The 26,254-nt window shown below is 35.3% G+C and overlaps 1 protein-coding gene across 6 annotated transcripts in view; it reads left to right on the top strand.

Moving 5' to 3' along the window:
* The window catches only part of PTPRK (protein tyrosine phosphatase receptor type K), a gene marked incomplete at its 3' end in the record, with an annotated part of 565,453 nt that overhangs the window by 302,434 nt on the left and 236,765 nt on the right, over positions 1-26,254 (top strand). For all 6 annotated transcript variants that reach the window (XM_079716965.1, XM_079716964.1, XM_079716962.1 and 3 more), the window contains exon 6: positions 4,032-4,206. In XM_079716965.1, coding sequence (XP_079573091.1) covers positions 4,032-4,206 — 175 coding nt within the window. The remainder of the gene's footprint in view (positions 1-4,031; positions 4,207-26,254) is intronic.

Genomic DNA, 26,254 nt, shown 5'->3' with positions numbered 1-26,254 from the left:
TCACAGAAGGTTTGTAATAGAGAACAGTGACAGAACCAAAGTAATAGCTAATATAATATGAGGTACATGGAGATGCTTGTTAAATGATTTTTGAAGAAAAATCTGAATATTATGACTATAATTATTTTTATTGTTACTTTATTTGAAGAGATAAATAGCACCTAAGTGTACTATGCTCATTAATTATAGAGGCAATGTGTATCCTATATAAGCATATATAGTTATGTTAGTATAGTAATATACACAAATACAAACACAATGTAGTCAACTTTGTGATCTCCTGACGGTCCTCAACATCTCTGAGTTCAGAAAGAGCTTGGCACAAATGATCTCTAGATGTCCTTGAGGTTCTGTATTTCTGTAGCTTCCTTTTATTAATTTTAATTAATGATTTTTATATATTTTGTTATAAAAATTTATGAAAAACTAAGGAAGTTTTACATGACTTTTGTCTCTAAAAATATCAGCGAATTTAGTCCATTTTAACAAAGAACTTGAGTACCCACTAAATAATGATAACATACTACATATATGATGCTGTGGAAGAAAACATACAAAATTTGAAGCCCTACCTTCAGGATGATTTCAGTACACAAAAAGGTAAAACGACATATATAGAATATATCGTAGAAGAGATTCAAGATAGAAACGCTGGTGATTACATTTTTATGATGATCCTTGAGTTTTTGAGACACTATTCATAGTAATTTCAGTGGGAATGGAAAGTGAAGAGTATGTATAAGTTGATGAAATGTGAAGTTGAGGCAGAGAGGACGTTGTTAGATTTCATAGCTTGTGGCACTGTGGGCATCAACTAGGAATATCTTAGAGCTGTTGGTCTCCCTTGTTGGGTAATTCAGATTTTTCATGAGAGTAAATGACTGATTGCAGCAAAAGTCAGTAGTGGTCTTGTAATTGTTGCAAAGAAATAGTGTATATCCTGTATTGGCAGTGTATAACAATGGAAAGTTTTTAAAAATCCAGAATTCTTTCAGGCTAGTGAAAATCTCTGAAATGGCTGCTTATAAAAGTAAAGGGTCAGAAAGCAAGGTCTCACTGACAATGCGGAAGATTGAAAGAATAGGAGACAATGTCACGGGCAATTGTGATTCAGACTGAGAAAACTATCTTAGCATAGGGACAAGGTAGTAATGAAGGCTGTTGGGCATCACTGAGGCCAGAGTGAGTTTTGGGATCACTGAGAATATTCACAGAACTATGGTGGAGAGGATAACCTGACCTGATAGATAACTGACTGGAAGGCTATTTGGGCAAGCTGGGAACTCTGGAAGTTGAGATGCTGTTGAGTGGGATAGTGAAAGAGTGGCCTGCAAGTGAGGAACCAGGATAAAGGGTAAGAAAGTAGAAGAAAATGTTCCCTCCTTTGAGAAAAGTTTGGAGGAAAGTGTTATTGTGAGATGAATGTCAATTAAGATGGAAAGATGAAATAATAATTATTCAGAGGGAAACATTAAGAGTACTTAGCAACTCTTCACAAGAGAAGATGGATTTTTGAAAAAGACATGGTGTTAAAAGACGTGAGTGTTGTGTGTGCACAAGCAAGATGATTTAGAACGCAAGGTGTTGGCTGGTCTTGCCAAAGGAAGAACTGAGAAAGGTGATGGAAGATGGAGAGCACCACTGGAGGGGTAAATTAGGGGAGGATGAGGTGAGGGCATGTACCTGTCTAAACAGTGCTGAGTCATGGTCTGCCTTCCAGTTAGAAAGATGGTATCAAATGATACAATAATTGAAAAAAATGCTGTTTGAGATTCTCACGTGTAAATTTTTTGTTTGTTTGTTCATGTGGTTTATAGGGACAGAGAATTTAGGCTAGATTTTATGGATTTATATTTTAGGGCTTTTGAATATAAGCTGCTTTTTCTCTTTATTATTATTCAGGTGAATGAGCAGGGGATCTTGGTGCAAAAATCATGGAGTATGTGGGTCAGGAAAGAAGAGTCAACAAAACAGTGAATGAGTGAAAAATTTTGACTTTAGTCAAAATTGGGACTTTTTATCCTTAGGTATATATGCATATACAGACACATACACATATGTATAACATGATTTGCACATATATATCATTTCAGATATGGAAAAGGGTGTTAAAGGTACAGTGGATTTTAGGATTTTAAAAATTATTAAAGTAATAGGGTGATTCCTTTATTATTTATCTGTTTAAAAAATGCAAAGTGTTTCAAACATAAAAAAACAATTATAAAAAAAGATAAATTGACCACTAACATACCCACCACTCTAATTTAGTAGAAGTTGACATTTTTCATTTTTGTCTACTATCTTAATTTTTGTTAAGGATTTTTTTTTTTTTTAAGATTTAAACATAGATTTCAGTGGAATGCAGGAGATGTTCAACTTTTTTATTTTTACCAGGACCCTACTGGTTTTAGTTTGCTTAGTTTAACTGCCACATTGAATTTTACTGAATGGATAAATCTCAGTTTATTTATCCACCACTCAGGAATATGTGGATCTTTCCCATACTTAACTATTACAAACGATTCTGAGTTCAACATTCTTGTACATATCTGTGTGATCACACATAGAAGAGTGATCCAAACATAGAAATGTAGAAGTGGAACTGTTGGGTCCTAAGTTTTATGCATCTTCAACTTTACTAGATAGTAACAAATTATTTTCTAAAATGACTGTAACCATTTACACTTCTAGTAATTTTACAGTTCTGTTTTCCATATCTAGTGATGAAATGATATTTCAAGTAGTGTGAAAGGGTACCAGGAATACTTAGCATTTTACCAACAAGAAGTTAGGATGAGGATCAATGACCAATTCTCTCTCATGGTTGTAGCTTTTCTTTGCCCTTTGTGCTATCTTTGACATAAAGAATTTTTAAATTTAGGTTGAGGATCTCTATTCATGATTATTAGACATACACATTTTCTCTTTTTATAGCCTGTCCATTTTTTGATAGGGTGGTTTGTCTTTTTTCTTGTTGAACTGTAGATGAATTTTATATAACCTGGCTATTTATCTTTTGATGATTATTTTCATGACAAATATCTTATTACAGTTTGTGGCTTGCTTTTTTTACTTTATGATGTCTTTCAATATATAGAAGTTAGAAATTTTATTATAGTTGAAAATTTCAACCATTTCCTTTATGGTCTTGTGTGAGGCACCCTGATACTGTAAATATGTTTCTCCAATAGTTTATTTTAAAAGTTGACAGACATGCTTTTCACTTTTAGGTTCCTTTGATTATTTCTTTTAAATGGTATAAATTGGCTGTCATTAATGCCAAAGAGATAAAAGTTTGCAAAGAGTACAGATTTTGGTTTGACTCTAAATTATTCATTAGTATTTTATAGTCACGATCGCATGCTACACATTTAGAATAGATGCATTGGGCATGGTCTCAGTCTCCTGAAGGGGACAAACCTATTAAGCACATGCAGTATAGTATAAGGGCGAAAAGAAGACTTTATATATAGAGAGTCTGGCAGAAGGGAGGGGGCAGTGGATCATTTGCCAAAGAGCCATTAACTGTCCTGCTAATTCATATACTCTGGGCTAATAACAATTTTATGGAAAACTGAGATTACTATTATATAGTTTCAGCACTTCACCCCTTAAAGGATAGCGGTGTTTACTTACATACTTTTCCTGATTGAAAGACAATGGTAAAAAATTTGTGGGGCTACACAGATAATTTCTGCCTAATTTTTTTTTTTTTTTTTTTTGCGTTACGCGGGCTTCTCACTGCTGTGGCCTCTCCCATCGCGGAGCACAGGCTCCTGGATGCGCAGGCTCAGCGGCCATGGCGCACGGACCCAGCCGCTCCGCGGCATGTGGGATCTTCCCAGACCGGGGCACGAACCCGCGTCCCCTGCATCGGCAGGCGGACTCTCAACCACTGCGCCACCAGGGAAGCCCTTTCTGCCTAATTTTAACAAACAAGAATAACTTATCACAGATGTTCATTGCCAAGATGCTTTAGATTTCTGGAAATGTTAAGAACCTGTTTTTTAAAGATTGGTTTCTGTTTACAGAGGCGAAATGGAGAAGATATACCAGTAGCCCAGACTAAGAACATCAATCACAGAAGATTTGCTGCTTCCTTTAGATTGCAAGAAGTGACAAAAACCGACCAGGATTTGTATCGCTGTGTAACTCAGTCAGAACGAGGTTCTGGTGTGTCCAATTTTGCTCAACTTATTGTAAGAGGTAAAGTAAAATTGCTTTCACTTCATGAAATGACATCACTTCATTAGAACAAATGCAACTTTTGTAGATATTTGGATCGATTTTTAAATCAAGTACTCTTCATCTCAAGTCACTATAAAACCATATCATTATAAAAGTTCTGAAAATGTCTTAAGGTCAAATTAAGACTGTAGTTGTATAGTTTGTCAGGCAAGTTTTCAACAAATGATTTCTATCGAAGGGAATCTATTTTTAAAAGCTCTAATAGGGCTAAACATATAAAATACTTTATTCCATATTGCCATCATCTAGTTTGCATTTTAACTTTAGATTGATTTTTCCTGTTTACAGTAGTTCTCTAGATACTTTAGTTTTTCAAAGCATTGTGGCAATTATGTCAAGGTCAAAGTTTCTATCCCTGTGTATACCTGTAAATTTTATCAGTATCAAAACCCAGTTGTGGATGTTCACTAATTCTGGCCCCCTATAGAATCTTAGAAAATTACACTTTCTAAGAGGTCCTCAGGATTCTGGGATACTAAGGCTACCAGAAGAATTGTGAGGGATTATGACATATCAGTACATATCTTTAGTGAATACTGGAAAAACAAGTACAAGTGCTCAATGTATATTACATTCATTGAAAATTGACTGAGTCCCTATATATTCCACTGTTCTAGATTGTGGAGATACAGTGGTTAGTAAAATACAAAGACTCTGCCCATATATAGCTTAACACTGAGGTATATTAGGTACATCATATAGGAAGATGTTGAAAATGTAGTATCAAGTCATGGTATGTGTTATGAATAAAAATAAATACACAAAATGACAGGGATTGATATTTTAGTTAAGATTATCTGGAAGGCCTCTTTGAGAACGTGACAACTGAGCTGAAACCTTAAAAAAATGACGACATCAGCCGTGTGAAAATTTAGAGGAAAAGCAGCTTTGTTGAATAGGCTATCATGCATCAATAGGTTATGATACAAATGAAAATAATTATAAACCGTGTAAGTCTCTTCAAGGAGAAGTTTGGCAGATTTTAACAAAAACATCTAAAGTGGACTGAGATTTGTCAGAGACATCAGGGAAGGCCTTTGTCAATGACTTTCTTTGAGATAGAATCTGAAAGTTGAGAAAAAGTTGCCCAGATGAGGGTGGTGGATGTGAGGGCAGGGGTAAGAAAAAGAAGGACCAGAAAGCAGAGAGCAAGGCATGTGTCAACGCTTAGAGGCTGGAAGGAGAAAATGAGGTACATCCATATTCAAGTTAATATATTTTATAATGCTTGACATCTAATGTATTTTGATGTCATGTATTATTTCATTTTAAGATTTACTTGATTTTAATACTTTAACCTTTAATACTTTTAGAAGAAAATTGAAATTCAGACTATTTGATAATTGCCCAGAGCCACAAAGATCTAATAACTGACTGAGCCAGCATTTAATTCCATGTTTCTTAACTCCTGGTGCCAGGCTCATTCCTTTCCACCACAGCTTTATCTCGCATTAACATTATTAAATAAGGCTATTAGCCACTTGTAATGCTTTTGTCACGAGAGATTCTGTAGCTCATCAAAAAAAAAAAAAAAAGTTTGGGCTTCCCTGGTGGTGCAGTGGTTGAGAGTCCGCCTGCCGATGCAGGGGACACGGGTTTGTGCCCCGGTCTGGGAATATCCCACATGCCACGGAGCCGCTGGGCCTGTGAGCCATGGCCGCTGAGCCTGTGCGTCCGGAGCCTGTGCTGCGCAACGGGAGAGGCCACAACAGTGAGAGGCCCGTGTACCGCAAAAAAAAAAAAAAAAAAAAAAGTTTATCTTTGTAAATTGGATAGAACTCTATTATAAATAGAACTTCTCTCATGGCTCCTGAGTTAGCTTATATCACCTGCTTAAGTTCATGAACTCATAGCCCCAATTCATTGACAAATAAGAAAATATGATAATATTTAACTCTAGTGTTTAGATAGAGAGGCAGTTTAACTTATGTTCATATATGTTTGTATATTCATCTTTGGTGAGCCCTGTTGCTGCATCTTTCTCACCTGAGCCTGAAGGTACTTTTGAAAAGCCTGAAAGTGTCCTTGGGTAATCTTCAGAGCTATTAAGATGCTATGGATACAGGAAGGTGGGTGTATTCTTGAGTCATCATACTCACTGTATCTTCACGGTACTTGTATGTGCATGCATGATGTGCAGCCCCTGCAGGAGATGGTGGCTTTTAATAGTGCAGCTAGAGTGCTTTTGAATAACTTACAGTTATATACTTATATCAATATAGATATAGATACATAGATACAAAAATTTTTGAGGGAGTGGCCCCCGATGTATTCAACAATTCATAGAAGGCAGAGTTGAAGCTTTTATCTAGGTGTTCTCTTTAAAGATAAATTTCCTTCTTTCAGATAGCCATTTAATGCCTGTTTATTTATTTTTATTTTTTTATTAATATTATTTTTTGCGGTACGCGGGCCCTCACTCTTGTGGCCTCTCCCGTTGCGGAGCACAGGCTCCGGATGCGCAGGCTCAGCGGCCATGGCTCATGGGCCTAGCCACTCCGCGGCATGTGGGATCTTCCCAGACCAGGGCACGAACCCGTGTCCCCTGCATCGGCAGGCGGACTCTCAACCACTGCGCCACCAGGGAAGCCCAATGCCTGTTTATTTTAAAAGAGATTGATTTTGGATTACTAGATTTCTCTTGTTTACCTGATCTGAAAAGTAGATTTTATCAAAGCTTGGTGTTCTTTACTTGGAGAAACTCCATTATGGCTATTCTAGGAGTGTCGCTTGTGGAGTGAATAATTATTTCAGTAAGATTTATAAAAGGGCACTCCTTGAGTTTCATAGAAAGTTTTGGCTGTTTTTCTTTCCCTTTTTAAATTTTTTTTTATTTTTTAAGAAAGTCCTGGCATTTAACCTATATTTTGTTTTAGATTTTATATTGTACCTGTTGGTTTAAGATATGATGGCACTTTGAATGTACTGTCCAGAGTGTGTTAAAATTTTAGAAATGTCTTTTGATAGTTTTGGCAGTTTTCTTTTTCTTTTCAACATATTTTAGTTTGTTATGTATCTAATACTTACAGGTGATACTCTGCTTGGTGTTTTATTTGAAAACTAATATAAAGCAATACATTTTCTTGTTTGTCCAGATAACTACCGAATAAATATTGCTAACCACAAAACACACCCTTCAGGGTCAGCTCTCCTGGTGTTGAAATAGTGCTGAGAATTAACTATGGTGACAGGTCTTGTCTCTCATTGGCACTTTCAAAGCTGACATCCTGTTACATGCATACAAAAGATGGTAATTTTAAAGGAAATTTTTGGGGCAGTGATATGAATAGTCCTTAATAAGATCTGGCATAGTATTGCCTGTTGTCAAAGATGACCCAAGGGTAAGAGTTTATTAGTGCATTTTCTCCTAAACTGAAAGTGACAGGGCATGCTTAAGGCTTTTGGGTTGCTGTTTGTTACAAATGAAAATTTCACTGCAAAATTCTCATGTTGAAGAGTATTGATCCCTATTCTCCCACAGCCAGAGGAAGAAAAAATAAAGTATGCTTAAACAGAATGTACTTTATCACGACTTTAGGTTTGCTTCCAGATCGTTTTGAGTAATGATAACGTTTTGTTTGTGAAAGCCAATCTTTATTGACAAAGAAGTTTTTACAGAGATGAGATGAAGAGCAGATGTTTTGCTCCATGTTTCTACAAAATGGAAGTGTAAAAAATGTGAAATAGTTGAAATGATGTTTACAAGCTTCAGACTAAAAGCACCACCTTTGTAGTCTAAGTTATGTTATAGATTCTCAATCTTGCTCTCATTTGCAGCCTTCTCCTTTCTTTTCCACCTGGCTGAATCAAAGCCCCAACTAAATTTCTAGCCAACTGACCCACAATGAACTATAAAATTCTGATAACTGACACTCAATTTCCATTCCCATTTGTTAACTGTGTTTTTTTTTATTATTTTTATCTGTGAAAATCCAGTTACATTTTTGAGGTTCTTTAATGTGAAAAGCATAGCATTTTGTTTGTCTTTGTTGTTGGTTGGACTTTAAAATTTTAGTGGCAACTATTAGCCATTATCAAAATTCTCTGGACATACATATTCTGTTAATATTTTTATCTATTCCTAATGAATACCACTGACCTCTAGCTGTAAAGTGAGGTGAATGTCAACACATGTACCAGTGTAGGTGGGCCTGTAAAACAAATTTTGGTGTTTAATATCATGAGGACTTTGGATTCTTGTTGGTACTTCCCTTTGTAAGACAATACAAATTAATGTAAAAAATAAAAATGTATTTGCTGACTTTTATAACTAGAAGGTGCAGAGATAGGCTTTAGGGTTGGTTCATTTAGTCAGGAAGGATCCAGGTTCTTTCCGGTTCTTCACTCTGCAGTTCATAGTTTTGGTTTTTATCCTAAGTCAGTGTCTCTTCATGGTCATAGGATAGCCATATGGCTACATACTTCTTTGGTCTCATCCACTTGGGGATAGAGAGGTTACGACCTCTCACAGGTATCAAAAATTGCATGGCTGCATATAGAGAGACAACTGGAATGGCCAGTAGAGAACTTCTGTAAGTGGGACTACAGAGCATAACAATGCTATTCAAAGGCAGCCATTAATTCTATTCAGGTAAAATAGGAATTGAGGAAATTTTTCAAAAGAAGGTACAACTTTACCTTGAAGGACATGCAGAGTTCGGAACTTGGTAATGTGGGAGAAGGGTGTAGTTTATGTTCCATTAGAGTATGTCTAGTTCATCTTTGCTTGCTAGAGCACCTAGCACATTTTTTTACACAAAGACGATAAATAAAATGTAGTTGAAGTCAGAGCGTGGGGCTGACCCAAAAAGATACAGGGAATGGGGCTTCCCTGGTGGCGCAGTGGTTGAGAGTCCGCCTGCCGATGCAGGGGACATGGGTTCGTGCCCCAGTCTGGGAAGATCCCACATGCCCCGGAGCGGCTGGGCCCGTGAGCCATGGCCGCTGAGCCTGCGCGTCTGGAGCCTATGTTCCGCAGCGGGAGAGGCCATAGCAGTGAGAGGCCCGCGTACCGCAAAAAAAAAAAAAAAGATACATGGAATGGATGATGAACCGCATTCCCCCCTTACCTACAGATGGAGGGAAGATTGCTGGCATGCAGGAAAAGATGATGGCAGTTGTTTTTTGTAGGGTCTGAACCTGTCGCTTTCCTTCTCATATGAACTAGGAGGGTGACTTTTTGTTTAGCATGAATTTTCTTCTCACTTGAAAAACAATCTTGATTTAACTAATATGTTGTATTCTATTTTTGTGTGTGTATACCAGTTAAAAATCAGATCTGACTGTCTCATTTTAGTATTTTTATATTAGAAGCAAGGACATTTGGGAAGTGGAAAACATGACATATTAATACTTTTGTTAGTTGGTGGTGAAAAGCCATGGAATTTCTAGCTTGAGTCCTTCAGCATTCTGCTTAATACCACACACTATTGATTTTTAACTAGTTTTCATAGCACAGCTGCCAGACTCTTGAATTCATATAAAGGTCCTTTTTCTTAATGGTGACTTGAAGACCCCTTTTCTTTGCTTCCATTGTGAAAACTAGTAAACTTGACAGGAAATTTAGAGTTACCTTGGAGAATTCAATTTAAACATTTATGTTTTACAAAATCTGAACTATAATAAAAGTCTAGGAATGCATGGATAAACCACATACAAATTTCCCCCAACTGCCCCTACGTGGCTAGGAAAGCACCTGCAGTCAGTCAGGGGATACGAAATGTTTCAAATATGAATGTTGCATATCTAAAAATGTTACATTGCTACCCTTGAGTATGATAAAAGGAACATTTGGAGTCTCCTCTCATCCATAGTAGCTACTTGTAATTCAGGTGATTCAATGTACAAGATGTCTGGTACATTTTTAAATTCTAAATGAGCAAAAGGATACTGGAGGTCCTTATTTCAGATAGTATATTATTACTGAAGCTCTGTTCTATCCACTTTTGTGTACCATTATTACAAATACTTTTTGCTATTAATTTTCTCCTCCTCTGAGTTTCCTTATGCTACTTGATGAAAATGGTAGAGTGTAACACTTGTCTTGCCTGAGTGGTTATTTTCATGCTATTTATTTTCTTGTTTGTTTTAAAAATGAAAATGCAATGAGAGTTCTTTCCCAAAGGATTTCTGAGTGTATTTGCATTGGTGAGTCATGCGTAGAGCTCTACCTAATGTTTAGCAGTTGAGTTGCTGGTCACTGGTTTTTTTGGAGTGTGTCTTTGGGGATTTTGCTTTTGTTGAAGCTTTCTTCTTAAGAATTTGAGAAAGATCAAAGAGGAAGCAGAATGATTTGCATGCCAAATAATTCTTTCTGTTGAACTCTAGGGAATTTGATTTCAGAGCACTATATTTTCCTTCTGAGCCTCTTAATTCTGTTCTCTTGGGGTCTGTGATAAATGTAATTTGCGTTCGTTTGTTCTAAAGGATATATATCAACTTCCCAGACCAACAGTTTGGGACTAACTAATTTATATTCCCCTCCCTGCTCATTCTTTTTCTTTCTCTTACCTATCCCAAACCAAAAAGGAAGCAATGAAGTCAATTTGTAACTTCATTGAAAAATCAGCTAGCAGTCTTTATTGAGTATTTAAAATGGTAAGTAATAGGCACCAGGAAATTACAAAGAAACCTCAGACATAGTTTTAGCTCTCAAGCAATTTATAATTTAATTACTTGTATAGGAATATGTAGAATTCTTGAATATTTTGACAGAGTTTTGACTTTGATTTGGGTCACATTTTTAATTCCATAGGGGGGTAAAAATAAGATCCCCTAACACATAGAAAATATACCAATGGGTATTTACCAAATTTATTAAGCACTATTTTGGTAAATAATGTTGTACTGTAGAGTCTTATACCATTATAAACAGAAGCTCTTTAGCTGACAGATTGAAATCAGTCATCAAGGCAGAGAGATAATTCATAGTGTTCAGTGGTACAATGTGTATAGATGGTGGTATAAGTATTGTGGTGGGACATGACTTGAGTATCTTCCACTTTCCCACCACTTCATCTTCTTAGAGAGTCGATAATAGCAGGCTTCCCAACCAGTGTATGACTGACAGGTGAATTTCAGTGTTTAGCTTTTTGTAGTTAACATAAACTATTTGCCAGTTAGATGTTCACATCTTTTTAAAAGCTAGCTAATACACATTCTGCTTACTAATAAAATGGCATCAGGAACTTGACTTACTAAGTACAAACTAGGAAATACACAGAAACAGAAAACACTCATGAAGTGTTAGGTAGAAGTTAAATATTAGGTAAATCAGTCAAAACCAACTTGTTCAACAAAGTCTATCATATTACCGTAGAAAGCACTTTTCTTTCCAGCTGGGTTAATATAAATCATGTTATTTCCTTTTCTGAGAAACATTTAGTCTAGTAAGAAATAAAAACAATTGTAAGGTCAACACAAATAAGTACAGATAAACATTTATGTTTTGTTAGTCCTCAGCATGGATTTTATTTAGTTCATAGTTACTAGTTTTTATAAAAAAGAAAAAAAAATTGTACCATTTTAGTGTTAACAGTGAGGATTTGGAGACTAAGGACTGGACAGAGGTTAAATAATTTTGGGAGTGTATGTGCAGCTTTTCTCAGTACATAAATCCATAAGAACCTCTCCTTATACAGCTTTCTCTTAGCTCTGATGTTTGTTTTTAGAGAAGTGGCCTACAAAGGTGGTCTCATCTCTTATGGGCTATAGGGACAGGATTACATTTAACTTTAGGATATAATTTGGAAGATAACTTTGTTTTGCTCTCCATTTGCTGCTTTCTGACCCCTAAACCAAGAACATATTTTGTTGTCTTTTCTGCAGTGTTGTGCAATTCGAAATCAGATTTAGTTACGATGGCATAGAATTTGTTCTTGTGTTAAGGCAACAAAGAAACTGCAAATGAATGAACCTGTATGCTTGTTAGAAAGAAATTTTACCCACATGGTTATTTACATCTTCCTAATTGCCACTGGCATTTTCTGTCATCTTCATATGCATATGGAAGAAACCATTGCTATTCTCATCTTACCAGGTTACTCCCTCCAGTGACTTTCCTTCACATTAAGGAAAAAGAAAAATTACAGCACTTTACTGGTCCAAAAGGCTTTAAATGAAATATGCCCTGGGTACCACTCAAAATTTATTTCCTATCACTTACTTCCTTCCTTAATCCACAGCAAGCATACTGACTCTTCCAAGCATACTCCTGCCTTAAGGCTGTTACACTTGCTGTTTCCTCCACCTGAACTTTCTTCATTCCCTCAAATACATGTATACTTTCACATCCTTATCTCATTCGGGTTTCTCTCATTTCTTCCCAAAATACCTAAAGGCCAAATGATAGTTATTTTCTAGTACAGAAGAAAATTCATTGATTTTGTTTTATAATTTTTTTCTCCAGAGTTATTTAGCTCTAACTTTTCAAAAGATCTTTGTGTAATGCCTACCATTACTATGTGCAGAGCAAATATTTGTACAAGACAGTGGTCTCAAATACACTCACATTGTTGGGTGAAATACAGCAGCTAGAAATATGAATGTTATTTGACTGCTTCTTTAATTTTCCAAATTTTACTACATATCCTTTGGGTGCTCAGCACTTTCTTTACCTTTAATGCCATTGCTTTTATCCATATCACCATCTTATTTCTACTGTACTTTTTACTTTTTTTAAATTAAGAAAATTTTTTGTGCCGTTACTTTATTTCTTTATTTTTTATTGAAGTATAATTGATTAACAATATTATATTAGTTTCAGGTGTACAACATAGTGATTCAATATTTTTATAGATTATACTCCATTTAAAGTTATTACAAAATAATGGCTATATTTCCCTGTGCAGTACAATATATCCTTGTTGCTTATTTATTTTATACATAGTAGTTTGTATCTCTTAATCCCATACCCCTATCTTTCCCTCTTCCCACTCCCCACTGGTAACCACTAGTTTATTCTCTATATCTGTGAGCTTTTTACTTCACTAAAAGTGCTCACTGGTCTCCCCACATCAGCACTTGCCTCCTCCAGGTCAGTCTTCACACAATAGTAGACAGACTGACTATATCACACAAAGTAAGTCAGTGTGTGCTCTTCCCATTCTCATGGCTTCTTGTTCATGCAGTATCAATCCCAGATGTCTCATCGCAATCTCTAAGGCCCATCATCATCTGGCTCTGTCCACCTCTCCAGTCCAGATTCTCCTTTGCTCACCAAACTCTAGCAACACTGGCTTTCTTTCACTTGCTTTAATGTGCTATGCTGTCTTCAACCTTAGGGCCTAGGTGTTTTCTGTCTGCAGTGCATCTTCACAAGTCTTCAATATATTACTGCATTCCTAACATCTGCCTCCACCACTAGATTGACTAAGTCAAGGACTCTTGCTTTTTGCTTGTTTACTATTGTATTTCTATAGCCAGCACCATGGCCAATACCCAGCAGATATAATCAAATAATTGTTAAAGAAACAAAATATAGCATAGATTGTAAAGTGCCATATGAATGACATGGTCTTCATGTGTAGAACAGAGGAGGACAGCCTCATCCTTGACTTTAGTGGTCAGGGAATGAGCTGAGGAAGAGGCAATGTTTCATCTTACCATTGATGGATGGGTAGGATTTGGATAGTTGAAAATAAGTAAGGGCATTTCAAGCAGAGGGTGTTACATAGGAAAACATATGCTCTTGGCAAGTAGTATTAAATATGGACCATAACACAGTGTTTTCCAGGGAAGAAGTCTGATATGAGCGTGAAAGTGTACTTTGAGGCCTAACTGTGGAGCAATTTGAATGCCAGACTAAGGAATATAAATTATTATGTCATTTGATCTGGGAACTTTTGGGAGTTTTGCAGTAGGTTACTCATGTATTCATATCTGTCTCAGAGAACTAGGATGAGAGATGATTTGGAGAATGATGAGTTTGCAGGGAGTAAGTTTAGGGGGCTCTAAAAATCTTAAAAACTTGAGATGGTAAGGCATCCTTGAGGGGGACTGTGATGGAAAGGCAAGTCAAGGTTGAGAGATAATGGTGAAGATATTGCTAAGAACATTGTGAAATGATGGGAAAGAATAGTCAGCCTGGGATACTAGGCAAAATATGTTATTATGGACAAAAATTTGGAAGGCCTGTAGAAGAACTTATTTGAGAGCATAGATGGTAATTTTTGTTGTAAACTCTTGATTGGGGTACTGGAGAGACAGGTTTTAAATCTTTAGGCACGTGGGAAAGACTTCAACTAGTTGAAGGTTATTAAACGGGGATTCAACACAAGATAAATTAAACAATAGATGGTGTATAGAAATTCTTTCTATTTTGTAAGCTTCCATTTCATTGTCTTTAGCCAATATCATTAGAATTTTTCATGTTGTTAAACTTAGGATGAAAGCAGATATATGCTGTTAAATGGAAAATTTAGAAAGAGAACCCTGACATGGTTAAATATAATGTCTGTCTTTATTCCTGACATTATTCATATATAAAAACACATGTGAGATATATCATGTGTAAACACTTTTTCCCCTGCTGCTTCATGTAGATTCCTGGTTGGATTTGAGACTATCTGTTAAGTGGAAATCTTTTTCCTGTTCTCTGTAAAAACTTTTTACTTCATAGAAACAAAGCAAGCTCTCTAAAGAATGCACTTTCTCTGCTCTTCAGAATTTGAGTGCCCCGGATAATAATGCTCCTAGACATGTCTTTTTCTTACATCAATTTTTTAAAGGATTGGAAGGGGGGGAGGTTTTCTTTCTAAGACTTTTGGCCAACAGCATTTCTCAATCCTCAAAGAATGTCATTCACTGCAGCGGGTCATTTAAAAATATTTACTTAAGGATAAAGAGTTCCCACCTGCCATAATTGTGCTATGTTAAACCCCCCACCAGGTTTGACATTTCTTTGTATTGTGCAGGATTGTTAAAAAGTAGTTACCATGACTGGACTGGCTGATGCATCACAATGATGAAAAGCAGGGTGTTTGGGATTCAACATGGATGATGGAAATGCAAGATGTCAGCGGAGCTGTATATTAAAGAGAATTTGAATTGGAAAACGAATCCCAATCTGCCACTGGGAACATTTTGATCATTTTGATTTATTAAACTTTTATAACAGCATTCAGATGGGGCAGAATTAAAACCTTTTAGTCTTGGATAGTTTATGGTACACCGACCACTGTGTAACTGGTATCATTTTTGAAGGTGCTCTTAGCAATCAGTGAGGAAGGAAAAAAATGGGTAGGTGAGAGATTTATTTTAAAAGGCAGTTTTGACAAATATTCTTGCATTTAACTTTTAATCCCTGTCTTTTGTTTGCATTGTGTCAAGGATGAAAACACATCTTGCAGTTTCAACCTACTAAGTACATTAAAGTTCTGATTTTTACTATTAAGTATATTTGAAACTCTGATTAATAGTTTTCAGATTAAAGTATTGCATTTATGTACATATTATAGGCTATCTTTTCTTTCTGGCTTGTGTGCTTTTGCACTCAGAGGCATCTATATCTGTCTATATCTGTTTGTGTTTCTGAGTCTTATGAATAAATATTCAAGTAGAAATACTAATGCAATTCTGAAGCCTAACTTGCAAAACAAAACAAAACAAAATAATGTATTTTCCTACAATTATTGGAATTCTGTAACTTGGATTTTTAAAAAATCATCTTTCGGCATCAGTAAGCATTGGTATTCTTTTCTGAACTGTGGCTCTGTAATAAAGAGAAATCAATTACTATTAGAGAGGCACTGTAGGTTAAAGGCATTACAGGTTCACATTTGGTTTTGCAGCTGGGAGAGGGTACTTAGCTGTGAATCAAGAATGATGCAAAAGATGGATGAGACAGAGTTCAAGGAGCAGTAATGTGAGGGTCCAGGACTATCGTTTCAAGCTGTCTGTGCAGTAATGATGGATGGTTTGGTGGCAAGAAGTAATAATACCAGATGATGAAAGATGCATCTCAGCCTCTTGAGCCACAGCATACCAGCTACCTGTTGGAGTTCTGCGGCATAATGATTCCTGATTTGCAACCAAATGGTTTTGCTGCATTTAGCAACCCAGATTTTTGGCAGCTCTTAAGGAAGCAAGTAGCATATCAAACACTCCTGACATTGTAAATTTAATTACCTCATACTTATGCATAGTAGTTGTTAACGGGATCTTATAAGCTATGCTAATATGGTAGGTAATTTGTTACCTCCAGAAATCACTTTCCATGTGTCTTCTGATCATTATCATGAAACATGATAAATGATCTAGCCCATGAGGTATAAATGAAAATGAAATGGATAATTGGATTCTATGTCTAAATTGTGGCTGGAATAGTCACAGCAATTATAATTGAATTTATCTCATAAAAATGTGTCTGGTAATATATTAGTGACCTTTCATCATCTTGAGCCTATGGTGTTACATGAAACTATTCTTAAGATACTTATAAGAAGTTTATCACAATTATTTTAAAAAATTCTCCAACACTTTAAATATTCTTGCTTTACTTGCCTATATTTTTAAAGTACTACCTTGTTTATCTACAGTGGGTTTAAGCAACTGATACTGATAATCTTCTTTTGATACTGAAAATAAAGTGTTCTGTTGCCAATGCCTTGATTGAATGACTTAGCAACAGTTCAGGATACAATTGAAATTGTTTTTATGAATACCTTTTGTCATTAGCAGCACATTTCTTTCTGCTGGGTATTAGAACTATACCTTCTTGCTGAATGTGTGTGTTTTCTTTGATTCCTATAAGAGAATTTCTCTGAAATACTAAAATAAAATAGAGTTTGTTTCAAATATCATCAGACTTTTATTCTTTCTCTCTCACTTCTTTTCAATTCACTTTAAATAACAAAAATATTATTTTATTATAAACATTAAAAACTCCAATTTATTCATTAATTTGATTAACATTTTTGAGCAGTGACCATAGGCTGATCATTGTAATTTTTACTAATAAAAATAACTAAGACACATGATCTTTAGGGTCTTATAATTCTATATGTAGCTATGGGGATATCTAAGTCTTTAAATTATAACATATTATTATACTTCTTCTGTGTGCATGATAATACTATAATCCCTCTTTTCTAGTTTTTTTCCATGATAGTCCAAGAAGCCAATAAAACTTCTGTTTATGCCTCTCCTTTTAATTTGCAACTAAAAAATAACTATTCCAGATGTAGTTAGTAAGAAGTACGTGGAAATTAAAAAGTTATCTGTAAATGTGACTTTTCTTTTGACTGAAATATGTCAATAAGGAGAGCATGTCCCTAGGGATTTGTTTCTCCTCTTGAATTTTTGTGCCTGAAATTTCTTCACTTTCCTTTTATGTTGGTAGTCAGTGTAGCTTAGCACCAACTCATAAGCTTATTTTAGTAACTGGTTGAAGTAAAAGGGGATGGTATACATGGGTAAGCCATTTATTCTTCTTTTTAGGTGAATGTAAATTTAATAAATCAGAATATAAATATTTAGTATAACCTGTAATTAAAACACCCACTTGTAATAATTTTACAATGTGTCAGGTGCTGTGATATATGGCTTACATGCATTATTTCTCTAATTTCATACTAACAACTTTTAACATACCCATTTTACCCATAGGGAACCTGAGGCTGATTGGTAAAGTTGCTCAGATTAGATGGGCTTTAGGGGCTGACCCCAGATTGTAACCCCAGTCTAACTCCAGAGCTCATACTGTTTTCACCTCACCATGGCAACACTATGCTATACCATGTGCTATACTTGACTACTGTTTTTAACTACATCCTGCCCTGACAAGTAGCATGATACCTATAACCTATCATTTTATACCAGTGATTCTCAACAGAAGAACAGGGAATGTATGACACTTTTAAAATCAAATACTGGGTACTTAAAAACTGTGACCACCACACATGTCCCTATCCTAGATTCTGATGTACTAACATAAACATTTGTGTGCATTCACGTTCACATGTCAAATTGTACATGCTCACTCAAGCTAGATTTCAGCTAGCCTAGGAGGGCTTTGTTAGAATCTAGGCAGAATCTTGCACATCTGTGGTTTATGAAAAGCTAGGAAACTAACTATTCTGATATTCCTTCTGCATTCTTCTTCCCCTCTTCCCTGAACATTCTTCTTGGATTTTACATCAAGAATTATGAATTGCCTCTGTAGCTCTACAAAATTGTGGAAATATTTTACATCTCTAATAAGATTCTCTGGATTTTAAAGCTTCCTTGATTGTGGAAAAAATAAATTATTCAAAATTCAATAGCCTGTCCTCCTTCTGAGGGTACAGTGCTTGGTAGTAAAAGAAAGTCCATCAGCTCTTATCCTTAATATCATAAGAATATTAAAAATTTCAGGCAGCTTCCTGGATGGCAGTCAGCAAGGTGGGTTTTTCTTTGGTCTACTTATCTTTGATTAAGTCAGATGAAAATCTCAGACTCTCAGTCTTGTTCGTATTTTTTAAAATTTCTTTCTTTATAGACTACCTCTATCATCTTATCATTTTTAGCTTGGTGAAGTAGGATTTAGAAAACTTTTAATGTATGCTCTGGAGGAAGTTTTCTCCTCCACTTACTCTATTTTTATATTCAAGGTAGGGATGTGCTCTGAGTAGCTTTTCACATTGAAAGTCAAATCAGGAGCCAGATTCTCGTTTTCAAATTATTCACTTGCAGGGTAGCTCCATTTCTGTGTTTGCTGAGTAAAAATCCAGAGAGATGCTATGAGATGGGCTCACAGAGTTTTTCTTTGAACTAACAGTGACAATGCAATCGAAGTTCAAATAACGTCAAGACACTAATGACCTAAAATTGGCATGATTCCAGAATAATGTTAAGTAACAGTAAATTTCAATAGAGAGATGCTATGGGAAATGTGTGAACTGTGTAAAAGTAGTATACCATATATAGATGAATTCAAATAAGTAATTCTCGAGAACTTATAGTTAAAAGCAGAAGAAGTTCACTTGATGCTTGTATATAATGTAGTCACCACATAATATGTTTTATTATATAAAGAACTCAACTGCTCCCTCCAAGATGAACTTGACTTCTCTTAAAAGCAGAAAGATTTTAATGCCTAAACTTTTGCAGGTAAACATACCTCTTGTTTCTTTTGAACTCAAAGATTCTTACATTTTACAAGCCAAAAGTGCTGGTACAATGATGTATATAAGGAAAAAGACATAAACTAGTCTTTGTGAGTGATTCAGGAATTTTCAAGAGAAATTTTGACCTAATTAGATTTTTGCCATAAATAGTGACTTTAAGTTTCAAATCTCAGGATGACATTCTAATTGTATTGTGTTGAGTTGTGTGTGTGTGTGTGTGTGTGTGTGTGTGTGTGTGTGTGTGTGTGTGGTGGCATGAGGGTTTCTGGGCAGGAGTCTGGGACCAATTAGATACAGAGGCACCTTTCTCTTTACTTATTTTTTAATTTCTTATTTAAGTAGAGTGTAGATATGCAGAAAATTGTGCATTAAATATATAGCTTGATAAATGTATGGCTTGATGAATTTTCACAAACTAAATATACCCAGAATCCACATCAAAAAATAGAATATTATCAGCACCCCAGAAGCCTCCATCACTCCCCTGCAGTCACTAACCCAACTGCTCCAGAGTAACGATTGTCTCTGGTTTCTAATAGTAATAAATAACTTAGGTAAATGGAATTCTACAGTTTATACTCTTTCATCTGGCTTTTCTCTCCAACATTGTGAAATTCATTCATATTGTTGTATGTATCTGTAGATCATTTGACATCATAGTTGTAAAATATTCTATCTTGTGAATGTGCTACAATTTATGCATTTTACTGATGATAGGCATTTGACTTTTAAGGAACAGTTATACTCATTTTGGGGGAGTGTCTACCTGGAAGTGGAATTGCTAGGTAATAGCATATGCTTATGTTCAGCTTCAGTAGGTATAGCAGTTTTTTGAATTTACTGTATCAGTTTATACTACACCTTTCAGCTTGAAAGTTCTAGTTGTTCCATGTCTTCACCAACACTAGATACTATCCTACCTTAAATTACCTTTTTATGTTCATTCTTTCATTTGTTCATAAATGCATTTATTCAACAATCATCGATTGACTGCCTAATATGCTAAGCACTGAAGTCTGAAGTCACAGACTTAAAGACAATATAAAATGTTTATCTTTAAGGAGCTTGATAACTAAAGAGAGAGAGAGAGAAATATATAAATAAATCTCTTACAAGAAAAGGTACATTTATTTCAGGCTAGAGAGCGTGTGCTGAGGAAGGCTTCTCAGAGGCAGTGATAAATGATCTGGGAGTTTTGCGAAGTCTATAAATGGTAAAAGAGCACTTCAGGCAGCATATAAATGGTGAAGGTAGATGAACACAAAAGAATTTTCCCATAGAAAATACAAGTTGTTATATATGAACATGTGATTGGAATTGGAGAGTGATAAGACGTGAGGCTGGACAGGTAAGCAGGGGACAGATCATGGAAGAGCAGTATTTTTATGTTAAGAAATTTGCAACTTTCATCAAAGTTTTCCTTCAGCCTCTTAATAAGACATAATTTTCCACTTATCTACTGCTGCATAATAAAATACCCCAAAACTTACTGGCATAAAACAATAACCATTTTATAATGCTCACAGCTTCTGGGAACCAGAAATTCAGAAACGCACAGCAGGGGTGGGTTTTTCCTGTCCCAGGATGTTTGCATCCTCAGCCAGGAATACTCAAATTGAAAAGCTGAAGGTGACTCAAACTCCTGGAGGTGAGAATCATCTAGAAACTTCTGCATGCACATGTCTGACACCTGGACCGGAATAACTCCACCAGCTAACTGAACTTTTATCAGGGCTCCAAGAGCAAATATTCCAGGTTCCACTGAACAGAGGGGAAGCTGCATGGTCTCTTGTGACCTAGCCTCAAGTCTCATTCCACCACTTCCACTGTGTTCTATGTATTTAGGCAGGTCTAATATCACCCAGATTCAAGAAGATAGAACATGGATGCAACCTCTCAAAAGGAGGGTTTTCAAAAAATTTGTGGCCGTGTTTTCAAATCACCACAGTAACTATGTTATTTTATGTTTTTAAAAAATTTCCTGTGTGTTATCTATAGTACTGTGATAATCACAGAAACTAGTATTTTTTTCCCTAGCCATTCTGCCTGTATCCAACACCTGGCACCATGGCTTAGAGTGCATAGGCTTGACCTTTGACTTCTTCCTTATCACCTAATTGACGTTTGATTTCATAAGGAAAAGAATATGAATTTACGGGCTTCCCTGGTGGTGCAGTGGTTGAGAGTCCGCCTGCTGATGCAGGGGACACAGGTTTGTGCCCCAGTTTGGGAAGATCCCACATGCCGCGGAGCGGCTGGGCCCGTGAGCCATGGCCGTTGAGCCTGCGCGTCCGGAGCCTGTGCTCCGCAATGGGAGAGGCCACAACAGTGAGAGGCCCACATACCACAAAAAAAAAAAAAAAAAGAATATGAATTTACAATCAGTAAAGTATCCATTTAACATAGTTTGCATTTATATATTAAAATTAGCTTTTGAAGTAAGATGAAAAATAAACAGGTACAAATTAGTGCCTATACATTTTAAACATAACATTATGCCTTACAGGAGTAATACATCTGGTATAGCTCTATGATTAATTTCCAAAATAGCTTTCTTGACCTTTGCCCAATGTCAGATTCTTAATTTAAAACTCAAACATGGACATACATTTAAAAATATAAGTGTATGGTTTTGGAACAAGAAATGGTATCCTTCAGGTACAACAGGGAGATCTCTCAGCTATCTACTTCTTTAAGTGTGTCATTTTACAAAAATTAATACCAAAGAAGTATGATACTTTTTCCTTCTTTTTATAATACTTAAAATAGTAGGCTTCCTTACCCAATACCTAATTATCTTAAGTTCACTGATAGAGGTACTGTTTACAAGACTCTTTGGTGCCTATGAAAATGTTTGCACATTTTACTTATGTTTGTTTTCTTCCCCCTACCAAATTTTCATTTGATCTGGGTAACGTTGCAGAAGGATGGGAAATTTGAAGTTCACAGAAAGAATATATGAATAGTTTGCATCAGTAGCCATTTCATGCCCTTATTTGTAAAAGGCGTGATATTTATCAAAGTAGAAAAGGGAGGTTTCTTGTCACTTAATAGCAGCGGCTGTGGAAGAAGAGTCCAACCCCTTAGCTGTATAATTGCATTACTTATGGTCTTGACACCCTTTATTTTACTCCTAGAAACTTTCCCTAGCTGTGCACTGATGGTTTACAACTTGGACTGCCTTCCAACATTTTATGTTTAGATGATATACTTTATTTTGATATTCTGAATGTCTAGATGCCCCATTATGGTGTGGAAATAGGGGTGGTTGAATGGAATGGAAATAAAAGGTCTCTTGCTGGCTGAGCTGTCACACTAGTGTAAAACGTCCTTGGGCAGGTAACTGTTTACATGGCTAAATATTTTTAAAGTGTCACTATCTTGTTACTTTATCAGATAGGTCTGTAATTATTGCCAGCCTCCTATTTCCATCTGATTATAAAACTAGGTGTGGTTATCTTATTTTTGATGACATTCTGACTAATGGGGATGATTAAAATAATTATTCAGGAGTCCTTGTAATTATGGTGACCACATCGATGGCTCTATTTTAATGGCATTCCCTTTTGTTCATTGTTATACCTGTATACTCTTGAGTTACCCATAAAAACCTGCTTTTATTAGTTCAGAGACTAGGTTCAGAAATCTGTCCTCTGGTCCTCTGTTCAAATCCCCTGACTCTTTCAAAGTTGCCATCAGGAAGAGTCGATCTAGAGTCACTGACCACATCTGATAAACCCATTTCACATCAAAAGTTCTTGATTTCCTGATTTAATCAAGGGCATCTAACCCCATAGGACACATAATTATTTTTTGTTTTGTTTAATCTCAGAATTGAGGAAATGTTCTATAATTGCTAATTTGTATCATTTGCTCTTTGAAATGAATATATATTAGGAATCTTTAAACTACAAAACTGACTTGGGTCTGTATTAGCTAATGACAGTTTCTTTGATGTGGAGATTTTGAAAGTCTGAAAATTTATGCTTTTTGAACTGGAAAGCATCCTAAAAATTATGACTATGCTGGAGTTAGTAGTACATTCATAAAGCCTATTATCTAAAGGAGCTATCTTTAGGACTGAAGTCTTATTTAATTGTTTTTACTATGTTATCACAAATTCTCATAAGAAAGTAACTATATCACTTATATACATAGAGGAATATGCCTGTCTAAAAGATGGTCACTCTCTACCTTCCAGAGTCATGTAGAAATAACGGGTAAATGATAGTTTCCTGATTAACTTGGGGTAAATAAAGTGTTAGATTTTACATGCCTGGGAACCAGTGTCATTGAATGGAGGGAGTGAATAGTATCTCCTGATTCCATTACTTGACTAAGTCATTACACTAAAGAAAAATAGCCATCTGTTGCTGGCTACATATACACAAAAACTTCATGCATCATTTTGAATTGACTTGGAATAATCACAAAGTACGTATTCATAACAAACATATGCTTATTATGTGTTATATTACAATGAGTCAACACAGAAGAGTATTTAAACCCAACGATCAAGATGGCCAACTTATATTGTGTTTGGTTATAATTAAATTTTGGAAAATTCTTCTAATTTCATAGGTTTAAATTTTTTTTATTTTGGAATTTAGATTCATGAGATTTTTTAAAATGTTTTTAATATTCTAGATTTGGAAGATTCAGGATATTTTTAAATAATACCTTTTTCTTGATTATGTTATACGTGTTACATATACATGTATGTAAACATGTATATATGTGTGTATATGTGTGTAGATAGAGAAAGAGAAAAAAGAGATTGTAATCTAGTTACAGAGATTTTGCAGTGGAGTTTTTCTTTTAATTGCTATCTTTTGATTTAATGGAGTCAGCCATTTTGTCTTTACACATATTAATATAAAATGAATATAAATAGTATTACTCCAAATCCTTTGGCCTATTTAAATTCTAGGCATATTTAACATATTACTGGGACATATATTATCATTGCCAAACACAGTTCTCCTCCTTTCTCCTACCATATATTTTTTAGTGTCTTACCTCATAAAGGTGACTGATGAGATGGTGATGTGATTACCTGTGTATGACCCTAGACTTGAGGGATCCAAACAAAGAGTTGAAGGCTCTCCCAGTTTTACTACTTACCTGATTGTTATTCTTGAAATCAACTGGATGTTCTTTCCCTGGAATGCATGAACAGTTTGAGCTCTGACAAGCTGAAATGAGGGATTAAACAGCCATAAGAGAAATATTCTGTATTAGTTTATGACTCAATCAAATGGATCTATAATTTTCATCATAACATATGTGGTTTGCTGCTGTGCCATATGGATTGTGGTAGTGATGGAGTCTTTTGTAAAGTTGTTGAATTATTACAGTAATTCATAATTCTGAACCAATTCATTGCATAGATATAATTAGAGTACAGTTTGGGGACAAAATGAGATAAAAATGTATAGTTATCTCACAGTTTTATATTACATGGGCTAAAAAGCAAATAAACTTTACTTTTAAAAATCCCTTTTCATATACCCTAAATATGAACCTAACCTTGTTTTTAGTTTCTGCTGGCAGATCTAAAACAGTATGCTGCTGCTGTGCCTTTTTATATCAAGCAGGTAATAAAGTTATTGCAGCAGTGTTTTCAAATCAAGATGAATAAAATGCCATGGTAATGTATAGGATATAAAATTCAGTATGCAAAATTTGCAGTTTTGTTGCTGAAATGATTCTTCTTATTTCAGCACTTTAGACAGCAGGAAAGAGCCATGTCATTGAGACTAAATACTGTAATTCCACAGACCTTGCAGTTAAAAAACAATGAATACATATCACATGGGGACTGAAAGACAAAATAGCTGTTTAATATGAAGAGTGGCATATTTAGTATCAAAATTTTTTCCTACCCTGAATTAAATTTTTGTTCAAGAAACTCAAGTTATTGGTATACATTCTGCTATTATTAGTGCAATTGTATATTTTGATAAAATGATTGATATTTTATGTTCAAATTTGTATATATATATATATGAAATTTTTCTTCACATGGAAAATCTTTTTTTTTTAAGTTTAATTGATTTGACTTGACTAAAAGACAAAAAATAATTATTATATGGGTTTGTAACTGTGCCTTTTTTTACAAGCTAGATAAATCATTTGATGCCACTCAGTCACTAAGCAATTGCCTAGAAAGTGTTCCTTTGTTCCAGTCAACTAACTCCTTTAATTAAATAGTAACATTTTGTAGGTGCTGTGTATCATTGTCAGAGCAGTTGGCTAGCTACATGGTTCAGAGCTCAAGGTGGTAAATCTTACATTTTGAGGACTTAATTTCATCATCCAAAAATAAATTAATAGATAAATACACAAAGTTTTACTATTGCCATCTCCAAATTATGGTTCTCACACTGAAGTAGCAATCTGTGTTTTCTTGTATGGAATAGACAGAATTTATGTAGATAAATTTTTCTTACAGTGGCATGGATAACTTTTTTTTTCAAGAAAAAAAAATGTTGAGCCAGCCACTCATTCTGTAATGATATTATTGAACTTAGGCACTGTGACAGACACCGAGATTGTAATGGTGAGAAAGTTTTATGAGCACTTTACAGATTTTATTGGAAAATAGAGAAGAAAGAAAAAGCAAGATCACTCGTGGTCTCACAGTTCCCCAATCACTGTTACTAGCTTTTTGGTGTATTTCTTTCCGGTGGTGGTGGTTGGCGGTTTTCCTTCCTTTCTTTCCCTTTCTTTCTTTCTTTCTTTCTTCCTTCCTTCCTTCCTTTCTTCCTTTCTTTTTCTCTCTTTCTTTCTTTCTTTCTTTCTTTTTCTTTCTTTCTGTCTTTCTTTTATTAATAGGGATATACCCTTTACTTTTTAAAATGAAAACAAATGACATTTTTTGTATAATCTTCACAACTTGT

This window comes from Hyperoodon ampullatus, assembly GCF_949752795.1.
Source record: "Hyperoodon ampullatus genome assembly, chromosome: 12".
Lineage (NCBI taxonomy): Eukaryota > Metazoa > Chordata > Mammalia > Artiodactyla > Ziphiidae > Hyperoodon > Hyperoodon ampullatus.
Note: the sequence above shows the minus strand (reverse complement) of the source record. Positions and strands in the feature narration are given on the sequence as shown.